The sequence below is a fragment of the Protomyctophum bolini genome (assembly GCF_963924005.1).
Source record: "Protomyctophum bolini genome assembly, chromosome: 17".
Taxonomy (NCBI): Eukaryota; Metazoa; Chordata; class Actinopteri; order Myctophiformes; family Myctophidae; genus Protomyctophum; species Protomyctophum bolini.
The window spans coordinates 30,224,241-30,247,412 of record NC_137878.1 but is presented as its reverse complement, the minus strand read 5'-3'; the positions used below and the strand labels follow the sequence as shown (position 1 = coordinate 30,247,412).

Genomic DNA, 23,172 nt, shown 5'->3' with positions numbered 1-23,172 from the left:
AGTCCCATTCTTGACCAGCTGTATCAAAGGATGGTAAGTACAAGTTCACCTGTTAACCTGATATATTTTACCATATACATCATTCATTCAGTCATTATTAAATATGTTCATATTCATTAAGTCTTCTAAAGTTGTGAGCTTCATAACGCACCCTCCTTGTGTCCGTCTGATGCTTGGACATTGTTGTGTCGTAGGTTCAACATATTAAGCAGTTTAGCAGCAGGCCTAGCCAAACTAATGTTATTAAGATACTTCCTTTCTCACTGTTTATCGTAACCAGGCAACGGCCAATCGAGAGCAACACGGAAGCATATTCGACTGACGCGTGTGGCCTAGAAAACATACTGCATGACCAAAAACCAAACACAAAAGGGAGACCAGACCATGTGCACACACGTGACTTTAAAGTATGGTCTAAAATTAATTTATTAAATCAGTACACTACAGACAAGATACAGGCTAATAGTTGAGAAACCACAGTAAAAGGGGAAATTAATATATTGGACCAAATATGACCTAAACACTGTCTAGAATACCTAGTGTAGAAGTCTCTCTTTTGTAGCCTCTGAAATTTGGAAATGACAGAAGTTCCTATTCCATTGAAGAAAGCAGGCAGAGGAGGTAGTGGAAGTAATCAAAACCTCAGTTAAATCCTAGAAATGAGAATCTTTACAACACCACAGCATTTGAACTGTTTTTCAGGGTGATGAGATGTATATGTTCAAATAATGAGTCCAGTCCCCAGCTTCTCGTTCTGTCCGTCAGAGCATCCACTGACTGCAGTCGTTCAATATCACAGCTGTTACCTAAAGAAGACAAATAACACAATTAAAGTCCCAACCTTCTCCATTGACAAATCAATCCATTATTAAAACAGCACATACTGTACAATTATCTTATATCACAGCTAGGTATTAACTATTCACAAAGCCTGCCCTATACTGTGATATCATAGCCAACTGTGATACGATAGGCCTATCACAGCTACTGTAGGCCATACAATACATTTCTACAGCTAAAGGAAATAGTCTGCATACTATACTGGTTATGCTGAAAAAGCCCTGCTGTATTTTTATTGCGTTGCCAACTTTTAGATCAATCAGATCTTAATCAGGACAAAATCTGTATAGGAAGTGCTGTAGCCTAGGTTTTTTCAGACGGTATACCAAAATTATTCCGTGCGCGACATGCACACAAATAGGCTGCAATGTGCACACACATGGTCAATGACAAAAAATTATAAAAAGCAGATGGTATACGCTTTTTCCCCACAAAACTTCAGCAAAGCATACTACATATATAGCGTATAACAGTGGACTACACCATTGTGTATGTCCTGATGAAGATCAGCTATCTGATCGAAATGTTGACGAAGCAATAAAAATACAGTATAGCTTTTTCAGCATGACCAGTGTGAAGTTGTGTGCAGTTGTGCACTACTTTCCTCATCATGTTTTTGACCACACTCACCAAACAGACTGTGCACTTGTTCATCTGGCACAAAAAATGGAGGACCTGAAAGACAACAATAACTTATGAACTTATTGCACAGATCCTTTTTATTAGTAGAGGACATTGCTAAAGTGTCTATTCATAATCTGATACCAGAAGCTCCATGAGAACCATGGGTGAGCGTCTACATTTACAACAGACTGTATATTACATAAGTGTTCAGAGTTCTTCAAGCTGTACCTTTGTACAGCTCAGGATTGTACAGCAGAGTGTCCAGAAGGTATCTGCAATCCTTGGCCATCAGGGAAGTAATCAGTGTACCATATCTGTGGCATTATTAGAATAATGGTCAAATGATGTCAAATTATTGGCATAATGACTCAAATAGTGAACATTCTGTTTAACGGTTAAATAATCACTTCCATCTTCAATGACAAGGCAGCCTTTTATTAATCTAAATTGTTGTAGCTTACTTTTCTCTGTCTTTTGGGTTGATGGCCACTAGAGAGCCCCTGTCCCAAATTGCTCCAAACTGGCCCTCAATAGAACTATAGAAAGGAATAGATTGTTTTACAATTTGCCCGAAAACGCTTCCTTGAATACTGAAAAGGCATCATTCAGTTAAAAAAAAAAGATTATGGGTACCTTACCTGGAGAAATTGTACAGGTCACATTGGTACAAGGAAATGTTTCTATCAAAACTCTGTGGGGAGGAAAAACAACTATGTAGAACAGCATGTGGAAAATATGCTAATCAATGGTCTGACATGTTGTGTTGTATGACTTATCAAGGCAAGGATGAAATAGAATCTTATACATTAGTATTGTCCTCCTAACCCTTATATTGAAGCTGCAATTGGTAGCTTTTATGAGTAGCTTTTTTGACCCATGAGTCAAACCTTGGTCCTCCGTGCGAGCAACAAAATGTCTACTGTTGTTGAGCTATAATTGGGATAAACTGAGCTTTGACCTTCATGCAATACCAGTTAACCAGTGGAGGTCCTATCCGACCACCACAGGATCTACATTTCTCAACAGACGAGCATTCATGACATTCATGATCCACCACAGCTGTGTTCGTTTTAATATGCTGTATCTTGACACACTTATATAATCATACTCATCCACAGAAATGGGTCAAAAACTAAAAACAATATTTTATTCACTAAATAGTTATAGTTATGGATTTCAGTGATATACAGTGGATTGACTGAAACGTCACCAACACATGACCGCGGTCATGATGTGTTGTGATTGGACGAGAGACATTCCATGAGTTCATATAATTGGAGTACAGCTCTGGCACCTGACAACTTGTTTACATCAATACTAAATAGCCTAATTCCCAACGATTGCATTCGCTTGCTACACTGTTGTTACAATGGGGAACAATTTTCTCTTGGAAGAAAGCCAAAATAAATTAATCAAAACAAACCCAAAACTTCTGCACGTTATTATTTTTAGGTTTTAAAGGTAATAACATACTCAAGGTCCTGCTAATTCACGGTATAGCATGACCTTGAGTATGTTATTTCTTAAACCAAAATCAATACAACGAAAATAAACTACAGTATCAGGATGATGCAGCCAAGTCACATGGATTTGAACATCTTTAGCATGTAATACTTAATTTGTACTTTATTGTATAACCATGTCCTGCAATGAAAATAGCTGATCTACAAGCTCATTGTGGGCTTTTACATCGTTTTGTTGCACGGGTCAACATTGTACAACAAAATATAAATCAGGCTTAAGATTCAAACTAAAGGCAGGGTTCAATGTCATCACATTGAAAGGGACAAACTTCAGGCACTCTTGCATGGAGCAGGAAAACAATACTTGAATTTTGACATGGTTATTGAAGTACATTAAAAACATTCGTTTTGACCTTTTAGGTCTTCAATCAGGGTACAAATACCTGATGTAACTGTAAAATATTGAAGACCTTAACTGGTTGTTGTTGAATGTTGCCTTTTTTTAAAACTAGAATCCAAGTATTTTCTGTTCATGCTCCACGCAAGAAAGCCTGAAGTTCCATGTACGAATAGTTGGAATCAAGAGACAGTTACAGTACTGTACCTTGTAAATCTTTGCTCCCTGTATGTTAGAGACAGGCTCCACACTGTAGGTCAAGTTGCTTTCCTCAAAGAACTGTCTGATGGCCTTTTCACTAATTTCGACCCCAACTACGGAATGTCCCATGTCTGCCAGCCTGGAGTTCATACAAGTGGGAGGAACAGAATTAGGATTATTCAAGATTTGTATTGTTACATTTAACATATGTACATATAATTATTGTTACTGTTTGACACTCTGCTTTCCCTAGTATAGTAAGTGTCGAAGTGTACTTTATACCTCATACTAAGCATTTAAAGTATGAGGTATAAACTAGCAGCCTTGTGTTCATACAACAGAAAGATTGGGTATTGGTTAAGACTGACGTTATGTATCTTTCAGGACCTTTCACTGCTTCGTCTCAATTTACTCTATGGCTCTGGTCTCAGCCACCGCTGTGTCTTTTATGACATTCCGTTTCACTACTGTTGGATCAGCCATAAACTACACAGGTTCATCCCAATGTTCTGGGCATCTTTGTAAAGTTAGTGTTAGTAAAAAGCAGGTGAAAGAATAACGTTTGAGCAGACTAATATCAGTCACTTTCCCATTCAATGTAGTAGAAGAGCAGACTGTTTACACCGCAAATATGTCGTCTTGCCTACAGGAAATACGTTGCCTGCGACAATGAGACCCGTTTCTGAATCTGTCTATAAAAGGGAGAGATGCACTCCTACTCGATGGACAACTTATACAGGGGAGATTCTGTGACACCCCCATAATGAGAACACAGGGTTTATGGATAACACTGTGAAGATAACTTATGATTTCCATACCACTTCATATCTATGGCTTTCCCACAGAGAGGAAAGAAGAAGCGAACACCCGTCCGGCCGGCAAGAACTTTGTCGATGTTGCTTTCCAGCATCCTGTTGAAAACAAACAGAAATAAAGACAGTACAGACTACAGACTAGAGAAGTGCCATTATGAACGACACACTGTAAACCCCTTTTGGATACTTTCTTACACTCTTCTGTGCATGCAGAACTCCTGCTGATCTCAGACATGTTAAAGGCTTCTCCGGCATCACCAATTGATATTTCAAAACTTTAAAAAAACTCCCATCTCAGCTATGTAATTTTATGTAACCCATATATCATTGAAGCAAGCCAAGAAGCCATAAAAGGCCATGGTTTACAGTGATTATAGAACAGCTAAGGGGTGTTGTTAGGCATGACATGTGTGTAAATAAAACTGTTAACACAGCTGTTCTAAAAGCAATGTACAGTATTGTAAACCAACATTGCGTGACTTATTGCCATACATTACATATCCCAATTATCCTGTTTTAATAATAATTTCGTAGCGAGAATTAGTAGTGTGTGATTTTCAACAATGTTTATACACTGAAGTCAATAATGTCAAACTAGCTGTTAAACTAGCAGCTCACTTCTTGCTTAAAATGTTATCAGTTTTTGTAAATCAAACTTCACGACAAAACACACAGTAATACAGTACAGTAATACTGACACATGTAAACACTGTTTATAGAGTGTTTTACAGAGTCTTCGAACATCGCTCTGCCCAGTGCCCCTCATTATCAACTACGAAATTATTTGTTTTATAACATTAATTTAAATCCTTCCTGGCAGGGATGTGAAGCAGGGGCTGCATGATCATAACAAAATAAGTTGAATTTGGTCCCATCTCCCTGATGTGGTAAATAAAAGCAAGGTGTTTTACTTGTGCACATGGGGCTGATGCCAACCAAATTTGTCCTCTTGCCAGCGTTGGTGCCATTCGTCCATGGCCATGACCCGATCTGCCTGTGCCGTCAACATGCTGTCTGCCTGGCACCCCCACCTACAGGACAATGACGCCAGAACCTGCAAGAAGATGGCAATGACACCACCACCTGCAAGAGGATGTTAAAAGACCAGAACGGGGAGAGATGTGAACAAAGAGGCAATGGTTTACTGCTAAACTAGGGACCCGAGGTTGGTAGCACGCACACACGCACGGCGCACGCGCGCACACACACACACACACACACACACACACACACACACACACACACACACACACACACACACACACACACACACACACACACACACACACACACACACACACACACACAAACATGCCTGCTGCATGTGTTGTGACTTGTGACATGTATTAAAAATACATCATCCATCCATCATGACTCATGTAAAATGACTGCAGAGAATGTAGGTAGGTATGTGTCAAAAACATGCACATACTGTACTACTGCCAAGGTTATGATCATTATCATTTATATTCCCACCACGTTTGTGTTTCCCAGGTGTGAAATGAATTTCATAGAAACAGGGGCAATGTAATGGTGTACCTAGAAAACATGCCTCAGGGATTATCCTTGCAGGATAACCTCTAGCCCAGATATAGACAAAACTGGGATTAAAGGTGAATACAAATACAATACAATGCAATCATAGCTATTATCTTCTGTGTAAACACATTCCTGGAGCCGATATACAGCTGGGCTTACTGCATTTCTATCATGCTATTAGTATCTTGTGGCTGACTGAGGTTCAACATAAAAACAATCACACTTTCACAGATCTTTCTCTGATCATTATCTAACTGGAGTGGGCATCATACTTATTACGTTATTAGACTATGCTTTGAGGGTTCCAAAACAAGCTCGGCGGCCTGTCTTGAAATGTGTAATCCTTCAATTCAACTATGAATCATTATCATACATATACCCCTTGGGCCTTAGCCCGAGATAATGATTGACAGGCAGTTAGTAGAGAATGCCGCGTGATTGACAGATTTTCATTTATTTATTTAATTATCTCACACCTTTTGAATTATTGACATTGACAGATGTCAATAAGTTAATTGAATACATTGATTGTTTACATAAGGGTCACAACACAACAAGGATATCTGCAGTTTCCCAATGACATAACGCTTTTCTTTCCTGTGTCTGGCTGGCGTTTAAAATATCAGAATATGGGTAAATCAAATGTTTTGTTTTGTTTTTGTTAGAAACATGCAGCATATACGATACCTGTGCCGCCGTACAGAGATGTTGTTTTTGTGTTCATGTATGTATCTGATGCACGTGCATTATTGAAGCTTACTTCTGGTATGGGAGGAGTTAGAAGAATACACACGTGACGTCCCGATTTTCGCTCAACCCCCACAATGAACGAAAAAGATTTATAGTTTCTGTAAAAAAATATATATATATATATACCAATACCGTATATAATTTAAACAAAGAAAAAAAATAGCAATACAAAATAATTTAAACAATAAAGGGATTGTCATTTTGTAACAGTATTCGCTGAAATCCAAAGCCTCTATACTTTGTGTTGCTCAATGCTCTTACTTGCCCAATGCCCAGCCACTGGCAGCCAGCCCCCACTTTGTTTTATATTCGCGTTATTGTCATTGCCAAAAATTTGCCAGGCAAATTGCAGCGGATCACTCTAAAGATAATGCTAGGCAACACTATGGTGAGCTGCAGTACTTACTGTCGAACACAGAGTGGCGCAATAGTATAATTAATGGCCGAAATGACTGCAAGGACACAGCTCCATTTGATTGATCATCATGTTATCGTTTTGTACCATGCATGTAGTATTGTACCCTAAAAACATACTACAACGAATGTAATAAATAGGCCCATATGAAAATTGCCATTGGAAGACAATACATACATTATTTGATGAAACATCAATCAATTGATGCAATTCAGGGCAGGCTATAGGCTTTTGAAGATATAGCCCTCCGACTCAATGTATACAAATATACTCCTTTTTATGGTAACGGACAACGGACGTCATAGTTTATATTTGTTTAATTCACCCTACACGGCCTAGTTTATCCTGGCTGCCAAGGCATTAAGTGCCATTAACCTGTTACACACTTAAAAGGACAGTGCGATTCTGTGCGTAATTCGGTGTTTCCAAAATGTTCCAGACAGTTGTGCGGGACCGCTGGCCTGGCCAGATGTGCGCGTTTTCTTTAGGGCGCGACGACATCGCCCAGGAGCCGCCAGACAGCCAATCACAGACACCGGGGGGCGGGTCGTGTGTGGGAAATGTTGTGGTGGAGATCGAAAATGGACAATTTAACACCACGCACAATCATCATATCATGCCAACAAGAGACGCGTGCATGCCCGGTGAACTGAATCGCAAATGCCAGGACGTGGAGTGAAAAGGAAATTGCCAGAGAGGGACGCAGCATGGTTTACCAGCCGGTCCCTCTGAGGACGAGTCGGTAAGAAGACTCCATCGCGCCGCCGTGTGCTCTCGTGTGGTGTACTGCCTGTTTATGGAGGATAACGTTGTTTCGTAGTGGGCGCCGCCTATTTTAAATGCAATCTAAATCTAATTGTCCAGTGGATATTTCCAAAGATAGCTCGACTATTTTTATTGGAGATCTTTTTGGGGGGGAGGCTCGTGTTATCATATCAGTGCACTGCACACGTGACGAGCCCAGTAGCTTTGTGGATAGGTCACTAAACTGCATATTCATTTTTTTCATTCGGGCAAAATTAATTATGTTCATACTTAGGTCATCATTAGGCTACCGGTAGACCTGCATGGCAACAGCACAAGGTCTGTGATTTGACATTTAGGGATTTATAGGGATTAATCCTTGTTGTATCATGCTTCCGTAAAGCCTGTTCGCACTGATCTGTAAACAGCTGTCAGTGTATTGTTCTCGTATAGCCAGCGCTCAGGCAGCAGCAGCAGCAGCAGCGCACCTTGTTGTCAGTCACTCTCTCACGACGCTCAGATGTAGAGGCGGGGGTAGACTACTAAATCTAAAAACGCTTGTCTGTAAAGGCGGGGCGAAGATATACTCTGTCTGGTCCTAGAATATGGTTATTAAAGATACAGGTAGAAGTGCGGTGGTGTTGAGAGGTGTATAATAACGCGTCCCTGTGAGAGCGCAGAGAGTGAGAGCTTGTACCTTGTGAAGACAGAGTGGGCGGAGGAGGCATTCACTCTCCGCCAGCCGTGACTGTGAGATGATTTTTTTATGGACGCGCCCGGGCTGTGTGCGCATGTTGTTTGCGCGTGTCAGACTTGTAACTTAATCATATTATAGAGGGCTCGTAAATCGAAAGGAGGGCCGCCCGTGAAGAAAAATGTGGATGCCACGCCACGGCCCCCAGTCACTGCAACCGGTTATTGACTGACAGTCGAGAGAGCCCTAAGCCTAACTCCCCGTGATTTTGCTGTGTGAGAAACAAACAGGACACTCAACAGTTCAGTGCGCAAAACCAGAGCGACCCGCTCTGCTCTGAGTGAGGACTGTGCTGTGTGCTGTGCATGCCCAGGCTGCTATAGGCTACTTCAGAAGTAGATGAACCGGCTGTGACCACTTCTGAAGGATCTACATATCACTCTGTGACAGGTAGGCTATAAGCCTATACTTTTTTTGACACGTCACTCAGAGGTTATATAGAAGTGGACTGTTAACGATTTTACATGGGTGTCACATAACCGTGTCAGATATGGCAGTTGTCAATCCATCATATACCATTTGACATTCACTATTGTAATGCTTTATGATGTTGTAGCCCATAAAACCAGTTAACAGGTCTGAACAGCATGGCTTTTGGGAATAGGCTTCACACAGACTGAGATATTTTTGGCGGTATAGACTCAATATTGCACATTAACTTCCCGTCCATCACTAAACCTAGTTCAGGTGTCAAGTCATTTGACAATAATGATACATAAATTACTGAGTTTCATTGTACACACAATGACACACACTACACAGGCAACATGATAGCCTACTGACAGTGCAAGGTAGGTGAACAGCAGACTATAGCCTACCAACATCCAACATTGAGTTGTCATCCTGTATCCCAGTCTGATATCACATGAGTCACATCCCCTACAGTACAAGGGAAACAAATTGTTCCAAATAAGTAATTACGACTTGGGCCCCGTTGACAATAGGCTTACAGATTGTTCAGGGCCAGAATTAAATCAAACACAACAAATGGTTGCATCTGTTTGGAATTGTCCTATTATCTCTTGCATTAACACTTACCGCAACAGTTTACTGCCCATGAAAAGCACCTCCTGTATAAATTCATCCTTACAAAACAAACAAGACTCGGACCATTATGGAAATTAATTACTCCCTATTTATTCATTTATTTAGCCTTTTGATGAGCGTAGATTGTGATTTGAGCGACTGCATTAAATGGTGTCATTTTGGATAAAATATGAAAGTAATCAGGGGGAGTGAATGAAGAAAAACAAAAACTCATACAAAGAGAGCTAATCTGGTTTACGAAATCAGTAGTATATCTCCTGTCGTGTGTGTGTGTGTGTGTGTGTGTGTGTGTGTGTGTGTGTGTGTGTGTGTGTGCGCGCGTGTGCGTGTGTGTGTGTGTGTCTTTTTTTTTAGGCAAGAGCTTTCCATCTTAATTGGGTTATTGTGTCTGTAATATACACCCTGGTGACTAAAAAGCCCAAATACAGTGTTTGTTAATGAGTATTGGGAACTCATTGCATCATTTCTTGCCGTTGCATATAATTATGCATTTTCATATTTTGTGAAAAATAATGATTTGTGGCTGCAGTTTTTGAGGCATCCCTCAAAACAGGCAGTGTTCATATAAGAATGTCCATGATCTAGGGCCGGCTAAGCTTCCACTAAAAGGATTGAGACTATCTGAGTGTCCAACCCCTAAAAGCTATTATACATCTCAGGTCACTTTGCTAAGTGTTGAAACCTTTTAACACACTCATGCAGTATATATTATAGATCATTAAGAAAACAGACCAAGACAAGGCTATTATCAGCAAATATTTTGTAAAATGGTTAAAGGGCTACAAAGAAATCACATCTTTACAAATAAATCTAAGAAAATGTTAAATTAATTAAGAACGTTATTATGATACAACATACAATAGCCAATAGTGCAAACAACACCATTGATTTAATTGCACACCTCCAGGACACCTAAATTGAACCCCATTTGGAATTTGGATGATGCGACCCCGCGCTCCTTATCTCGGGGTCGGATCATAGATCTTGTCCATGTTGTCAAGGTTAGAGTGTTCCTAGGTCAATCTGATCTGTGATCAGCAGAAGAGGAATGTCTCCCACTCGAAGCACCAGAGTGCAGATAGCCAGATAAGAGACACTGCACGGAGAAGCGCTGGCTAATGAGGCAGATGCATTCAGCTACATCATGCTGCTCCTGCTGTATATATGCTGTCACCCTGTGCTACCAGCCAAACACGCAGGCATGCACTCGCTGCATATATATATATACTACATCGTAGGCAGGATTTTTCCACTCTTTAATGCTGCATCCCCCCCGGTGTGTGTCTTGTGTGCTATAGCAATAAAATATACCCTCTTAACTATACTTTTCTGTCAGCATGCTGCTGTGACTGAAAACAGCACTTCCAAAATCAGTGAGCCAGCCAGATAGTCCCTCTAATAATTGTTCCTACCCATCTTGTTCATCCTGTTAATTAGCCCTCATGGCGTTGGAGAGCAGCATATTGCTGAGACATAATTAATCAACCCCGCTTGTAATTATGCTAGGTTTGGAAATAGGAGCACTGTGGGGAAGCTGGTTGCATTGCGGGGCATTCAGCTTGAGGTAAACATCTTATTAACTGTGTCAAAGCCCCCTCTACCCACACAAGGCAACCAAGGGTTTTATTAAGGTTGAGAAGAATGCACTGCTATCAACATTATAAAAACGCTGGTCTTGTAAAAATACCAGTGCTTAATGAAGTAATGTACATTATCGTTCTGAGGTGGTCAAACTAATGGGGAAAAATCCGTAGTAGCTCTTGCTATAGATGGAGAATATCTTTAGTGAAAACCCCCCCCAAAAAACATTGTTCAGCGTGGATAAAAGTGTGTTTATCTCTGTTTCTTGTTTTGTTTTCGTGATGTTGTATGTTGTATGTTGTCTGTGCTTATTTGTCTGTATGTGTGTGTACTTAACAAAGGCATGCTAGCTGTTTATGTGTGGACGTGAGTGTGCGTACTTGTGTTTTTGTGCACATGTAACTGTGTGCATGCTCGGTGCCTGCCTGCCTTTTTCCTATTTTATGCTAAGTTGTGTGCCATTGTCGTGTGCTCAAAATAGCCGCACAATGTGTTGCAATGTGACGAGGTGTGATCTTGTAGATCTGCTATTTTCGACCTGGGACACCTTGTGCAACCAAGTATAAATGAAGCAATACAAGGCCTCAACCATGCAGGGCATGTGGTGGTTGACAGCAGAAAATAGAACAAATCATAGCCACACACGCAATGCACCCAGGCCGTAAGCCTTTCATAAAGGTCTGCCAGGAGGTGCTTAAGTGGCTCCTGTTTTGACCACAGCAGTGTGCCCCCCCCCCCTCCTTTTAGATCGCAGTGTAGACTAGAGTGATATGACTGCAGACAAACAGACAAACCTTCACCGCAACCTCAGCCAGTCAGTCATTCGGTCAGAGGCTGAGGGCGGCTGTGGACTCGGCTAGAAGCACTGCACTGCTGTGTGTCATTGTGTGTGATTGCAGCGTTGGAATTTGCGCAGGGTACGGTTGTCGTGTGTTCTTGCAAGTGCACACGCCTACACATACAGTGCATAGAGCCATATACGATCCAATGCATACAGTACAAGTCACTTATATAAAGACTTGCATGCAATCTACAGTACATTGCAAAATCCTCTGTTAGTTTAGCTCATTTATATGGACCTTTATGGGTCCATTTGGTTCCATTTGTACACTCTGAATTAAAGACACCTAAAGGACCCCCTGGAGCCCCCTCAAGGATCCCCAGGATTCCCCAGACCACACTTTGAGAACCAGTGTTCTCAATGAATGCAAAAATACACAGAGACTGTCCCTGGCGTCCTGGCCCTAGCGCTCTCCCTCACTCTGCCTCACACACACGCGCACGCACGCTCACAAACACGTGTGTGTGTGTACGGCACACAGCAACCGCGCGCACACACACACACACACACACACACATAAACACAATGCGGCCGTCGTTTGGGCCCTGGTCACGTCTTTCAGTCCTATAATGAAAGAGTCCAGGGTTTAATTTTAGTCCAAGTGAGCCTCTCACCTCACCACAAGATTTGAGTTTTCTCTCGGAGCACTTCATTTCACTGAGCTAATATGTATATAGCCAGCTTTAGGCCAGAGACAAAAACGCATACCAGATTATGTGTATAATTATAGAAGCATGTACGTGTGCACGCGTACTATGCTGCACAGTAACAGAGTTTCTGAAGAAGTACCCAGATTCTTACTTCAGTAAATGTATCAATACAACAATGTAGAACAGTGGTCCTCAGACCCGTTCATGTCAATGTCCACCATTATGTATTTGGTCACAGACCCCCATTTGACAAGATTTTGTGCCAGAGACACACCATAGGAGAATATTTTAGTGTTTCTTCTCTATTTTCAAGATTTTCCCCAAATGTTTTAGAAATGGTAGATACCGTGCACAGTGAGCTTGGCTATTCCTTCTTAAATGTCCAGTGTAGAAAACAGGGTTAAAGTGATTTTGATGCTATATAATCTCATTTTACCGGGGACCCCCTGGAACCCCCTACAAGGACCACTGGGTGTCCACATACCCCACTTTGAGAACCACTGACGGATGTAGAGAAAGTACTGTAACAGAGTCCTGTATTTAAAGCATTGAGCAAATGTACAGAAGTATTAGCATCTAAATATAATTACAGCACTAAAAGTAAAAGTATTCATTATGCAGAATATTCAATTTCACAATAACTTTAGTAAGTAATGCATTATTGCTTATTTTAATGTTGCAGCTGGTAAAGGTGGGGCTCATTTGAATTCTGCTGAGTACCGTCATTTATAATACATCAATCATAATATAGCATTTATCAATAAATGTTTTGAATTACTAATATAAATCTGCAAGTAACTATCCCCCCCCCCCCCACACACACACACACACACACACACAAACTCCCCCTTCTGAGATGTAGCGGTATTAGGTATTATAAAGTTTCCAGAACTGGAAATACTCAAGAGCTGAAAATACTGAAAGTAAAAGTATCTCAGCATTGTACTTATAAGTAGCTTACAGTACTTGAGTGAATGTACTTAGTTACTTTTCACCACAGCACGCACGCACAGTCACACATACACACATACACACATTTACAAATGTGTGTGCACGTACAACCACACACCTGTGTATATTGAAACTCACTAAACACTCCTGCTGCCGGGGTTGAATGTGCTGGAATGAATTACCTCCCGGCCGCCCGCCCATCAGCGCGGCTCCGTGCCTCTATCATTCAGTTGACACTCCTTCAGCTGGCATACCAATTCAGCCGGGAAGGGACAGGGATTTCATCTGCTCAGACAGTCAGCCCATCCAGTGTCAGTTTACGAGGCTACTGTACGTAGTCTCTCCAAACGATTTCAGACGTAATGGCGATGCGGCTGCCTCTTCTCGTCTCTCTCTCTCTCTCGCCTCGCTTCGAAATGACTCCTCTACCCATGGGAGAGAGAGCAGGGAGACGGTAATGGCTACTTATTTAATTTGGGAGAGTTTACAAAGTCAGTTGCACTCAGGAGCCGATGCCTTATATAAGTGTACAAAATAGGTGAAATTATACACAGTAAAATTCTCAGTGTTCATTTATCCATTTGTATGTCCAACAGTGTACAAATATATCCAAATGGAACATTTTTCTTGGCTTCTTTGTGTGTCACTCTCATCACTGCTTTATTGTTTTGAATTGCCATAAATAATGTTGATCGAGTAAGTGAGAGGGAGAGAGGGAGAGGGAGAAGGAGAGAGGGTAAGTGAGAGGCGAAATTTCAATTTCATTTCCCCGGATGAGTAAAGAGGGGGACAGAACATCAGGCAGGAACGGTAGAGGGCAAGTCCCCTGCTGGAGAGGAAGAGGAAGATGAGGAATGAACTGCGGTTCAGCTGCCAACCATGCTGTATTGTTATCCTCCTCAGTTCCTCCATCCATCCCGTTCTCCACCCCCACGCGGCGCCCCTCACCCTTCTTCCAGCCAATATATCTTCATCCATCCATCTTCCCAACTGCATTTCCCCCCCATTAACTCCAAATCCGATTACAGTCAATATCAAGAACTCCAATTCAGAATAGACATTCAACAGGAAGCTAGTGCATAAGGTCCCACTTTCTCCCCTTATGTGTCCTCCTTCAGGATTGTGTGTGTGTGTGTGTGTGTGTGTGTGTGTGTGTGTGTGTGTAAGTGTGTGTGTGTGTGTGTGTGTGTGTGTGTGTGTGTGTGTGTGTGTGTGTGTGTGTGTGTGTGTGTGTGTGTGTGTGTGTGTGTGTGTGTGTGTGTGTGTGTGTGCACGTCGTTCTGTGAAAGAACGAGAGAAAACTATGGAGAGGACTGTTTTCACTGCGTTCAAAGTGGGTGCCTGTATAGATGAGTGGATAGGCCATCTGGAAATCGGAAGGTCGCCGGACCCCGGTTTGATTTATGGTGTTGAAGTATCCCTGAGTAAGACACCCAACCCCTAGCAGCCCACCCCACTCCCCAACCCCCTGTGCACTTGTCTATGCCATCTGACATAATATACATACAATACATAGACATCACTTTGGCCACTGGATCATATGTCAACGTTGCCGTAACTCCGCTCAGTCCGTTGCAAGAAATATGCCTACTGTACCTTTTTTTGTTTTCGTTTTGTATGTTTTGTAATAATAATCCAAATCTAGTAACTAACGTTTTCAAATAGATGGCGTAAAAGTACAATATTGTCCTCTGAGATGTAGTGGAGTAGAAGTAAAGGTAACGGGAATTGGAAATACTTGAGTAAAGTACAAATACCTCAAATTTGTACTTAATTACAGCTAGTACTTAAGTATCATGTACTTCGTTGCTTTGCACCACTGCCTGGGAGGGTGTGGAACACAGTACAGCAAAGCCTGTTTATTCTAATCCTGTTTCTTAGTTTTCAAGCTACTACTTGACGTTTGCTGATATTAATACAGTACACACATTTCTCACTGTGACTCCCACAAGTCTTTGTAGTATTTACATAATTTCGCCCGTGGGCTCAGTTGTACTCCATAATTGAAACTTCCCAGAAGTTGTGCCATATTTCTATCTAGAGGAGGAACACAACATCAAAGAGTTGTTGGTCTGCTTTCGGTTTATACCTGTCCTGTCTGTGATTAATTATTTGACGTGCTTGTCTTCTGTCGTTCCATGCTGAGGGATGAGACAAGACAAGAATAACAGAAAGAGGAAAGTGGATGTGAAAAGAGGGTGCTTTCAAGTAGACAGTAAAATCCTTAGTGGAACTTAGATTAGAGCTGAGGATTCTATTGTGTAAATCCTTCGCTCTGGCTACTAGTGCAGGAGAGTTTGAGAGGAAGGAACGAAGGGAGGGAGGAGAGGAGATTTCATTTCATTTCATTTTGGGAATTAAGGATAGAAAGTGACGGAAGGAAAGAGAAAAATAAGGACAGAAAGAAGTACCCTCTTGCCCTCTTCTCACCTTTCCTTGAACCCTGTGCTTCACTCTTAAGGCTTGTCCATTCAACAGGCCCTATGGCCTTTTCAAGCACTATAGTCACACAGCAATAATGATCCATCATTGATCCATGACTTACACACAGTCACACACACAGGGAGAGAGAAGGAGAGAGAGGGAGAGCGCGAGAGAGCGAGGGAGAGCGTGTCAGTTAATTTGCAGGTCCGTGGAAGTTGCTATAGGCCCCAGTCACGTTCAGACATGCCCTAGAGTTTCAGTGGTAAACATTCATCATTAATGCTTCTTCACGGTGCCGATGGCCATAGGGTGGCATGGTGGATGATGTCGCCTGGTGGGTACGGTTTGGTGTTATGTGGCAGGCGTGCTGCTGGCTTGAATTGTCATGACAACAATTCCGGAGAGAGATATGTTTCTGCATAAGGAAATGACTCTTTATGGTTAACACAACCTGGAATAAAATAAAATAAAGTGAAAATAGCAGTTCTATAGAGCGTCGCAGACCCGCACCCTTTCATGACGACGACAGGCCCTGGAAATGATTCCCCATGCTTTTTTCCCATAGACATTTCAAAAAGTATTTATTTAAAGATCTGTACTAAGCCTCAAACAAAGCCAACTGGGATCGTGACAAATCATGACGACAAACTTTTTTTTGTTGTTTTTCTTCTTTGTAATTATTTGTTCGGTCTCACAATGCTCACAAAGCATTTGCATCAAGATGAGTTGTGACCTACGTAGCTTGTACATCAGGTATTTTTGTATGTATGACAAAGCACAGGGCTTAAGTTAATGGTATCAGTAACCTTTATATGTTAACCTTTGTCTCTAAAACCTTATGTACTTCGTTGACCGGCGTCCCCCAGGGCTCCATCCTAAGCTCCCTCCTTTCTTCCCTCTACACCTAATCTCATAGCTGCAAATAACCAAACTACTGATCACAACATGTTATGTTGTGGTGCTTGCACTGTTGCAGATCTACTATTTTTGCAGAATGTTCACCTAATTCCTCCAAATGTTTTCCTATTAGCCGCAGCGGAGACAGTCTAAATAGAGGGAAGGACGTCGAGAGGGTTTTGTTAATAGGTGTGACAGTATGAAATAGCTCGCCAAGTTGGACGCGGAAATAATTTCCTCCTGCTCCAATTGCTGGTTTTATTGTCTTGGCGGTAATAGGGAAGAGGCTAGTGTGCACTTCCATCAATGTAAATATCCCCAGCAGCCAGTCAGCAGTTTTCTTTTTTCTTTAGTTTGTTTTGTAACACACAGTGGTGAAACGTTAGATAGAAAGGGGGCAATAAGGAATGCCGTCCTTGTGTTTGCGTTAGATGTCAGATAAGGAAACGGAACAAATCCCCCCTCGCCCATCTTCATTACCCCCATCATAATGACATCCTCTATCACTTTTCTATTCAACCCCCCAACCCCCAGCAATCATTACGCACTATTGCCGGAATCCACAAATCACATAGACAGAGCTTTAGATCACCCCCTTCCTCTGTCAGATGAAGATAGATGCCTTCAGCCGAGTGTATCCTGAGGAAGATGGAGTTTTAGTTGGGCGCGTTTGTGGCAGCGGATATAAAGCACGAAAGAAATAAAGGAAGGAAAATCAATGTCTTAACTAAAGCAGCGGGTGAATTATTGATGAGGGGTATGTAATGGGATCCCCAGTGTCTTTTTCAACACAACTTTAGTGAGCTTGCTGCTCATGCCGGTCCGCTAATAACCACAGGAGTAGAAGACAGTGGGCTCCTGCCAAAAACAACAAACAAACAAAAACGCAAAAGTCATAAAGATATTTATTCATTATTCGTTTAGTTGTCGAGAGCGGTGAAAAATATCTGCCTATATGCTATGCCACTGTATTCACTCAGTCAATACAATACACAATTTCCATAAATGTCTGACATATTTTAAGATAAATGCATCATTCATGAGATGTTGTTTTTCGCACGGTACAATCTGTTACCCATGAATGTAAATATTAATGTTAAAAGTCACCCAGTTCAATCAAATCCAGTTCATAATATACATCCTGCGCAGTAAAATCCTCCGCTTTGTCTCCGCCATTCATGTCAGATCTGTCATATTTTTCTTATTCCATCCCGATTGGCTAAGATTTACTTAAAAAATGTGCTTTTTGTAGTGTGATGGGGAAATGTGTCATTGCGAAGTTTTACCCGCATCACCTGTGTGGCTTTATTTAAATTAATGTTTTATTGCAAGCGGAAAATGCAAGCATCACTTCTGTTTGGCTGGAAGGGATGCAGAGACGAGGAATGTGAAGCAGAGGTATAGAGAGAGAGAGAGAGAGAGAGAGAGAGAGAGAGGGGGGAAAGAAAAAGAGAGAGAGGGCAGGTGAGACCTGAAAGCTGCCTTTGTGTGGTGGCTGGCAGTCGGAACACTGGCCTTCACTGTGAGGTGTTCTTCACATGCACGCACGTAACTGCACACATGCACGCACGCAAGCACGCACACACAGACACACACAGACGCACGCACGTACAGCCGTTGGGGAGTTATGGGGGATGCTTGGCAAGGAAAATACAGAGTTGAAAAACTGTTGCATGTTTTTGAAATATAACAGAAAAATACCTTCTCCAGCTCTCTAAAGATTAACGGTCATTTTCAGGCACATAAAGTGGCTCTGTTTTGTCGCCACCTTCCAAAATCTCCATTTCAGATACTAAACGCTCCCTTATTTTCTCCTCCACTGCTCCTCAACTGTATCTGGCTCTGTTTAACTGGAGCTTGAAGAGCAAGATGATATCTGGCCTCGTCTGCTAGCTGCTTCAGGTCGGCCATGCTGAAGCGAAATGCTCTTCAATGTAGATCAGTGGTTTCCAACCAGTGGTCCGGGGACCACCAGTGGTCCTTGAGCGGGTTCCAGGTGGTCCCAGCTAAATGAGATTGAGATGTTAACCAAATGGACCCTTATTAGAATTTTTTACTCTTAAGAGCGTAAAATGAATGTCCATTTGGTTTTATTTTACGCTTTCAAGAGTTAAATTATTTTTAAACATCTGCATTATTTAATTAGAGAATGTAGAAGAATTGTTATTTTGATCAACACCTGTCGACTCTCCTAATGGTATCACATCAATACAGTATGGAATTGTGGACAAAATCTTATCCAACAAAACAAAAGTCTTGGGTACCAATTGGGGCTAAATCTCATCAAATGGTGATCCACGGCTCAAATGCTGAATAAATAATGGACCTTAATATGAGAACGTTTGAAAACCCTTGATGTAGAACATCAAGGAGCATACTGTACATACAAGCCTCCAATTACATGTTCAAGAACTCACACATCCCATCAGACAGTTCTCATCATCCCATCAGACAGTTATCGTCATTGCCTGAATTTCCTTCCTCAATATAGCTTAGTAGGCTAAGCCTACACATGAGTTTGAGTACTTATGCGTTGGTACTCAAAGTATATTTGCTTATTTCCTTCTTGAATGATTTTGCTAACAATACAACAACTGGTTGTGTCAGATAGCTCTAGCTCAGTAGGTAGTTTAGGTACAGGGCTCTTGCCTTCGGGACACAAGGTCATGGGTTCAAATCTGAGTACAGACAACGTGTAAATTCCACACAAAGGGGCCCTTTCGCTAACCCCGCCTCGAGTATGGGCACTGATAACGCGGAGGGGGGGAGCATGCCCCCAGTGCCCACAGCGTCCCCAGCGGGAATCAAACCCAGGACCTTCTAGCTGTGAGGTGACAGCACTACCGACTGTGCCACCGTGACCCCATGAATATAATTTCTATAGTGCTTTTCCAAGTTCTCACAATGCTTTACAATGGTTCATTCATTCATATGTACATTGGGAGGTGAAGCGGAGAAGAGTTGACACCAGCGTCCTCACTTCCCACACCAATGGTGGCAAGCTCGCATCGACCGACTCATTGGAGGCAATGTAGGGTTCAGTGTCTTGCCCAAGGACACTTCAATGTAGGGTTCAGTGTCTTGCCCAAGGACACTTCCACATGTAGACAGGAGGAGGAGGAACATTGGACAACCTGCTCTACCTCCTGAGCCACAGCCGTCGTATCTTATTTTCGAGGGAAATCTGAACATTCCTGTTCCGAGAGTGTACTAGATACAGTACATTAGAGATGGTGCATTTCCCCAAAACACCTCATTTAAAAGGAAGGTGAAAAGTGTTTTTTAAGAGAAAGTGTGTTTTTCAAAAAATAAAACACACACAGTGCTGTGCTGAAAGTGGAAAAGTTTAGTTTTTTTCAGTTTCAATTTCTAAACCACTCGACTGTGAAACTGTGCTCAACTGTGCTACTTATCCTGTGTGTGTGTGTGTGTGTGTGTGTGTGTGTGTGTGTGTGTGTGTGTGTGTGTGTGTGTGTGTGTGTGTGTGTGTGTGTGTGTGTGTGTGTGTGTGTGTGTGCGGCGCGTGCTCGTTTGTGTGTGTTTCTTTACAGTACATGTTTGTGTGTGTTCGAGTGAGTGTTTGTACTGTCTACTGTGAATCGGGTTCCAGATTGTTTTGTGTATATCCCAATCCATACATTTTTTATACAGCTATACAAACAAAAGCACATACTGTACTCTCATCTTCATGTAAATGTTTGTCAGGGCATCACTTGAGACGTTTTTTTCTTGTATCTTTCTTACGACTAGCGAGTGTGCTTTTGTGTCTGTTATGGTGCTGTGGAGCTGGCTGTGTACTGATGTTTTCCTGTTTGTTTACTTTCCACTAGGAGGGGGCCTCGGCAGGCGTGCTGGGTGCCATGAAGCAGCAAGCTGGGTCTGAGAGAGAGGAGAAATCGCCCTTCATCATCCTCAACGGAAGCCTGGCTGCGGGAGAAGCGCGCCCAGCAGCAGCAGCGGCAGAGACGGGCTAACAACACACATCTGAGAGCGAGCAAGAGAGAGAGGGAGCAGAGGGGGAGAGAGGGAGCGAAAGTGTGAGAGTGTGGAATCTGTTTTTTCTCAAGGCTGCTTTGCCACTCAATGGCCAACTGGACCGTGGTGCTGCACTTTGGGGCAGTGATGTCCAAGTTGACTTGTTGTCCGAAATTAGATCCCCCGTGTTAGACGTTACGAATCGGTCACCCACCCCCTCCACCCCTGTGAGGCCAGAGCGCTGAGGGGCAGAGGAAGAGAGGGACTGAGGAATCGAGAGAGACAGATAGAGAGAGATAGCGGAGGAACGTGAGAGAGAGAGACTGTGCCAGGCCCCTATGCAGGCACGTAAGAAGTATGTTCTGCTGGGACTGTGCGCGTGCTGCTGGCTGCTCCTGTTCTATTGGGGCGGGGGCGTCCAGGTTCGTCTGCTCCACCTGCTGACGCGCCACCGGGGCGAGGTGGTCCGGCCATGGCCCAACTGGACCGACCGGGCCTTCCTGCCCCGCTACGCCCACCTGGACGAGCTCCAGACGGACCCGGGCGCGGCGGAGTCGCCACGGCAGCGGCACCAGGCCTGGTCGAGCATCTACAGAGACAGCCACTGTCGCATGGAGACGTGCTTCGACTTCTCCCGGTGCCGCCGGAGAGGCCGGGACGGCTTCCGGGTGTACGTGTACCCCGCGGAGAAGAACGACCGTGTGTCGGAGAGCTACAGGAAGATACTCACCTCCATAGGCGAGTCGCGGTACTACACGGCGGACCCCCGCGAGGCGTGTCTGTTTGTGCTCGGCATCGACACCCTCGACAGGGACCAGCTTTCGGGGCAGTTCGTGCCCAACGTGGACGAGCGTATCCGCGGTTACCCGCTGTGGAACGACGGGCGCAACCACCTCATCTTCAACCTGTACTCGGGCACCTGGCCCAACTACACCGAGGACCTGGGCTTCAACATGGGCCAGGCCATGCTGGCCAAGGCCAGCCTGAACACGGAGCACTTCAGGCCGGGCTTCGACGTCTCCATCCCGCTGTTCTCCAAGGAGCACCCCCAGAAGGGCGGCGAGCGGGGCTGGCTGGTGCGCACCACGGTCCCCCCGCGCAGGAAGTACCTGCTCATGTTCAAAGGGAAGCGCTATCTGACGGGCATCGGCTCGGACACCCGCAACGCGCTCCACCACATCCACAACGGGAAGGACATCGTCTCCTTGACGACGTGCCGCCACGGGAAGGACTGGGAGAAGCACAAGGACCTCCGCTGCGACCACGACAACATGGAGTATGAGAGGTGAGAGGGGGAGGGGTGTGGGGATCACACGGGGGGCGTTAATGAGGTTACGGGGAGAGGTGACATGGGGGTCAACGCAGATTTCAGAGAGATTTATAGGATGTGTTATCATCACACAGGAGCACTGGATGATTTATAGGATGTGTTATCATCACACAGGAGCACTGGATTCTCTCTTTGTTTTTTAAATCAAAACAGCCATCTTGCGTTTCTTTTTATTGGGTTCTCTTTTGGAATTTACAGAGCATTTTATTGGTCCCCTTACATGTTGCATGCTGACTTTCTCCCTTTGTATGGGCAATGGTAGCTGTAGCTGTTCTGGTTATTTTCCTCTCTCTCTCTCTCTCTCTCTCTCTCTCTCTCGCTCTCTCATAGCCGTACAAATTAACCGTTTGCTTTTATGGCCGTTTGGAAGTTGCTTTACAAGATGAAACACTTCAGACTATAACCAAACTCTATGGAATTTTAGATCTGGTTCACATTTACCAACAAGGCTCCTCTGTTTATGTGATGCGTATAAGTACAAAGTTGTGTTGGGACAGAGTTCTAATGTGCTCAGCTTCTGTAATAGCCGTGACCTCAAGAGCTTACGTAACCTTTCTAGTAAATGAAACTTATTATTTTGGACACGTTGGTTCATTTTGGGCAGAAGGGAAAATAAAATGGCATTCTGACGATCACATGCCGGTCAGTTAAGGACAGTTTTACTGCCTCATGGAACTGTGTCATGATGCTATTCACAGTGTTTTTATACACAGTGTTCTGCCTCATTTATATGCGAACACCCGTGGTGTCCGTGTCACGCACCGAAAATAACTGATATACAAGCTCACGACATGACGCATTGTGCTAGTTTCGGTGCACAACATAATATAAATCAGGCTTTAGATTTGTTATTGTTTTTCCTTCTTCTTCTGATACTATTCATGCTCTCTACTGAAACTAGTGTTGAAGTGGCTGCAGGCAAAGCTCCTCCGCA

The 23,172-nt window shown here is 43.2% G+C and overlaps 2 protein-coding genes across 6 annotated transcripts in view; one reads left to right on the top strand and one right to left on the bottom strand.

The window, feature by feature from the left end:
• Positions 1-414: 414 nt before the first annotated feature.
• LOC308331551 (putative thiopurine S-methyltransferase) lies at positions 415-13,911 on the bottom strand. 3 transcript variants are annotated; one of them, XM_080787031.1, is made up of 9 exons: positions 13,795-13,911; positions 5,252-5,423; positions 4,344-4,436; positions 3,532-3,664; positions 2,103-2,155; positions 1,926-2,000; positions 1,693-1,778; positions 1,471-1,515; positions 415-806 (listed from the first exon to the last, which is right to left on the bottom strand). In XM_080787031.1, exons 1-9 carry the CDS (start codon positions 13,811-13,813, stop codon positions 670-672), a joined length of 813 nt encoding a protein of 270 aa, XP_080643157.1. In that variant the 5' UTR covers positions 13,814-13,911; the 3' UTR covers positions 415-669. The 3 variants fall into 3 exon arrangements, with proteins under 3 accessions (XP_080643157.1, XP_080643158.1, XP_080643156.1); XM_080787032.1 differs by lacking the exon at positions 13,795-13,911 and adding an exon at positions 7,222-7,344; XM_080787030.1 differs by lacking the exon at positions 13,795-13,911 and adding an exon at positions 6,567-6,656.
• The window catches only part of ext1c (exostoses (multiple) 1c), a 109,894-nt gene continuing 94,344 nt past the window's right edge, over positions 7,623-23,172 (top strand). Inside the window, exons 1-2 of one of the 3 annotated variants that reach the window (XM_080787028.1) lie at positions 7,623-7,786; positions 20,764-22,193. In XM_080787028.1, the coding sequence (XP_080643154.1) occupies positions 21,247-22,193 (947 nt within the window). In that variant the 5' untranslated portion in view covers positions 7,623-7,786; positions 20,764-21,246. Of the gene's footprint in view, positions 7,787-7,832; positions 8,933-20,763; positions 22,194-23,172 lie in introns of those variants that run through there. The other 2 variants (XM_080787029.1, XM_080787027.1) reach the window with 2 other exon arrangements.

What these genes read in the sequence shown, in the direction of transcription:
- LOC308331551 (XM_080787030.1), bottom strand. Translation starts at nt 6,603, where the DNA reads ATGAACACAAAAACAACATCTCTGTACGGCGGCACAG. An exon ending in ATCTCTGTACGGCGGCACAG is followed by an intron (nt 5,424 to 6,566) that starts GTATCGTATATG and finishes ATCCTCTTGCAG; the next exon opens with GTGGTGGTGTCATTGCCATC. An exon ending in ACAAGTGCACAGTCTGTTTG is followed by an intron (nt 807 to 1,470) that starts GTGAGTGTGGTC and finishes TGTCTTCTTTAG; the next exon opens with GTAACAGCTGTGATATTGAA.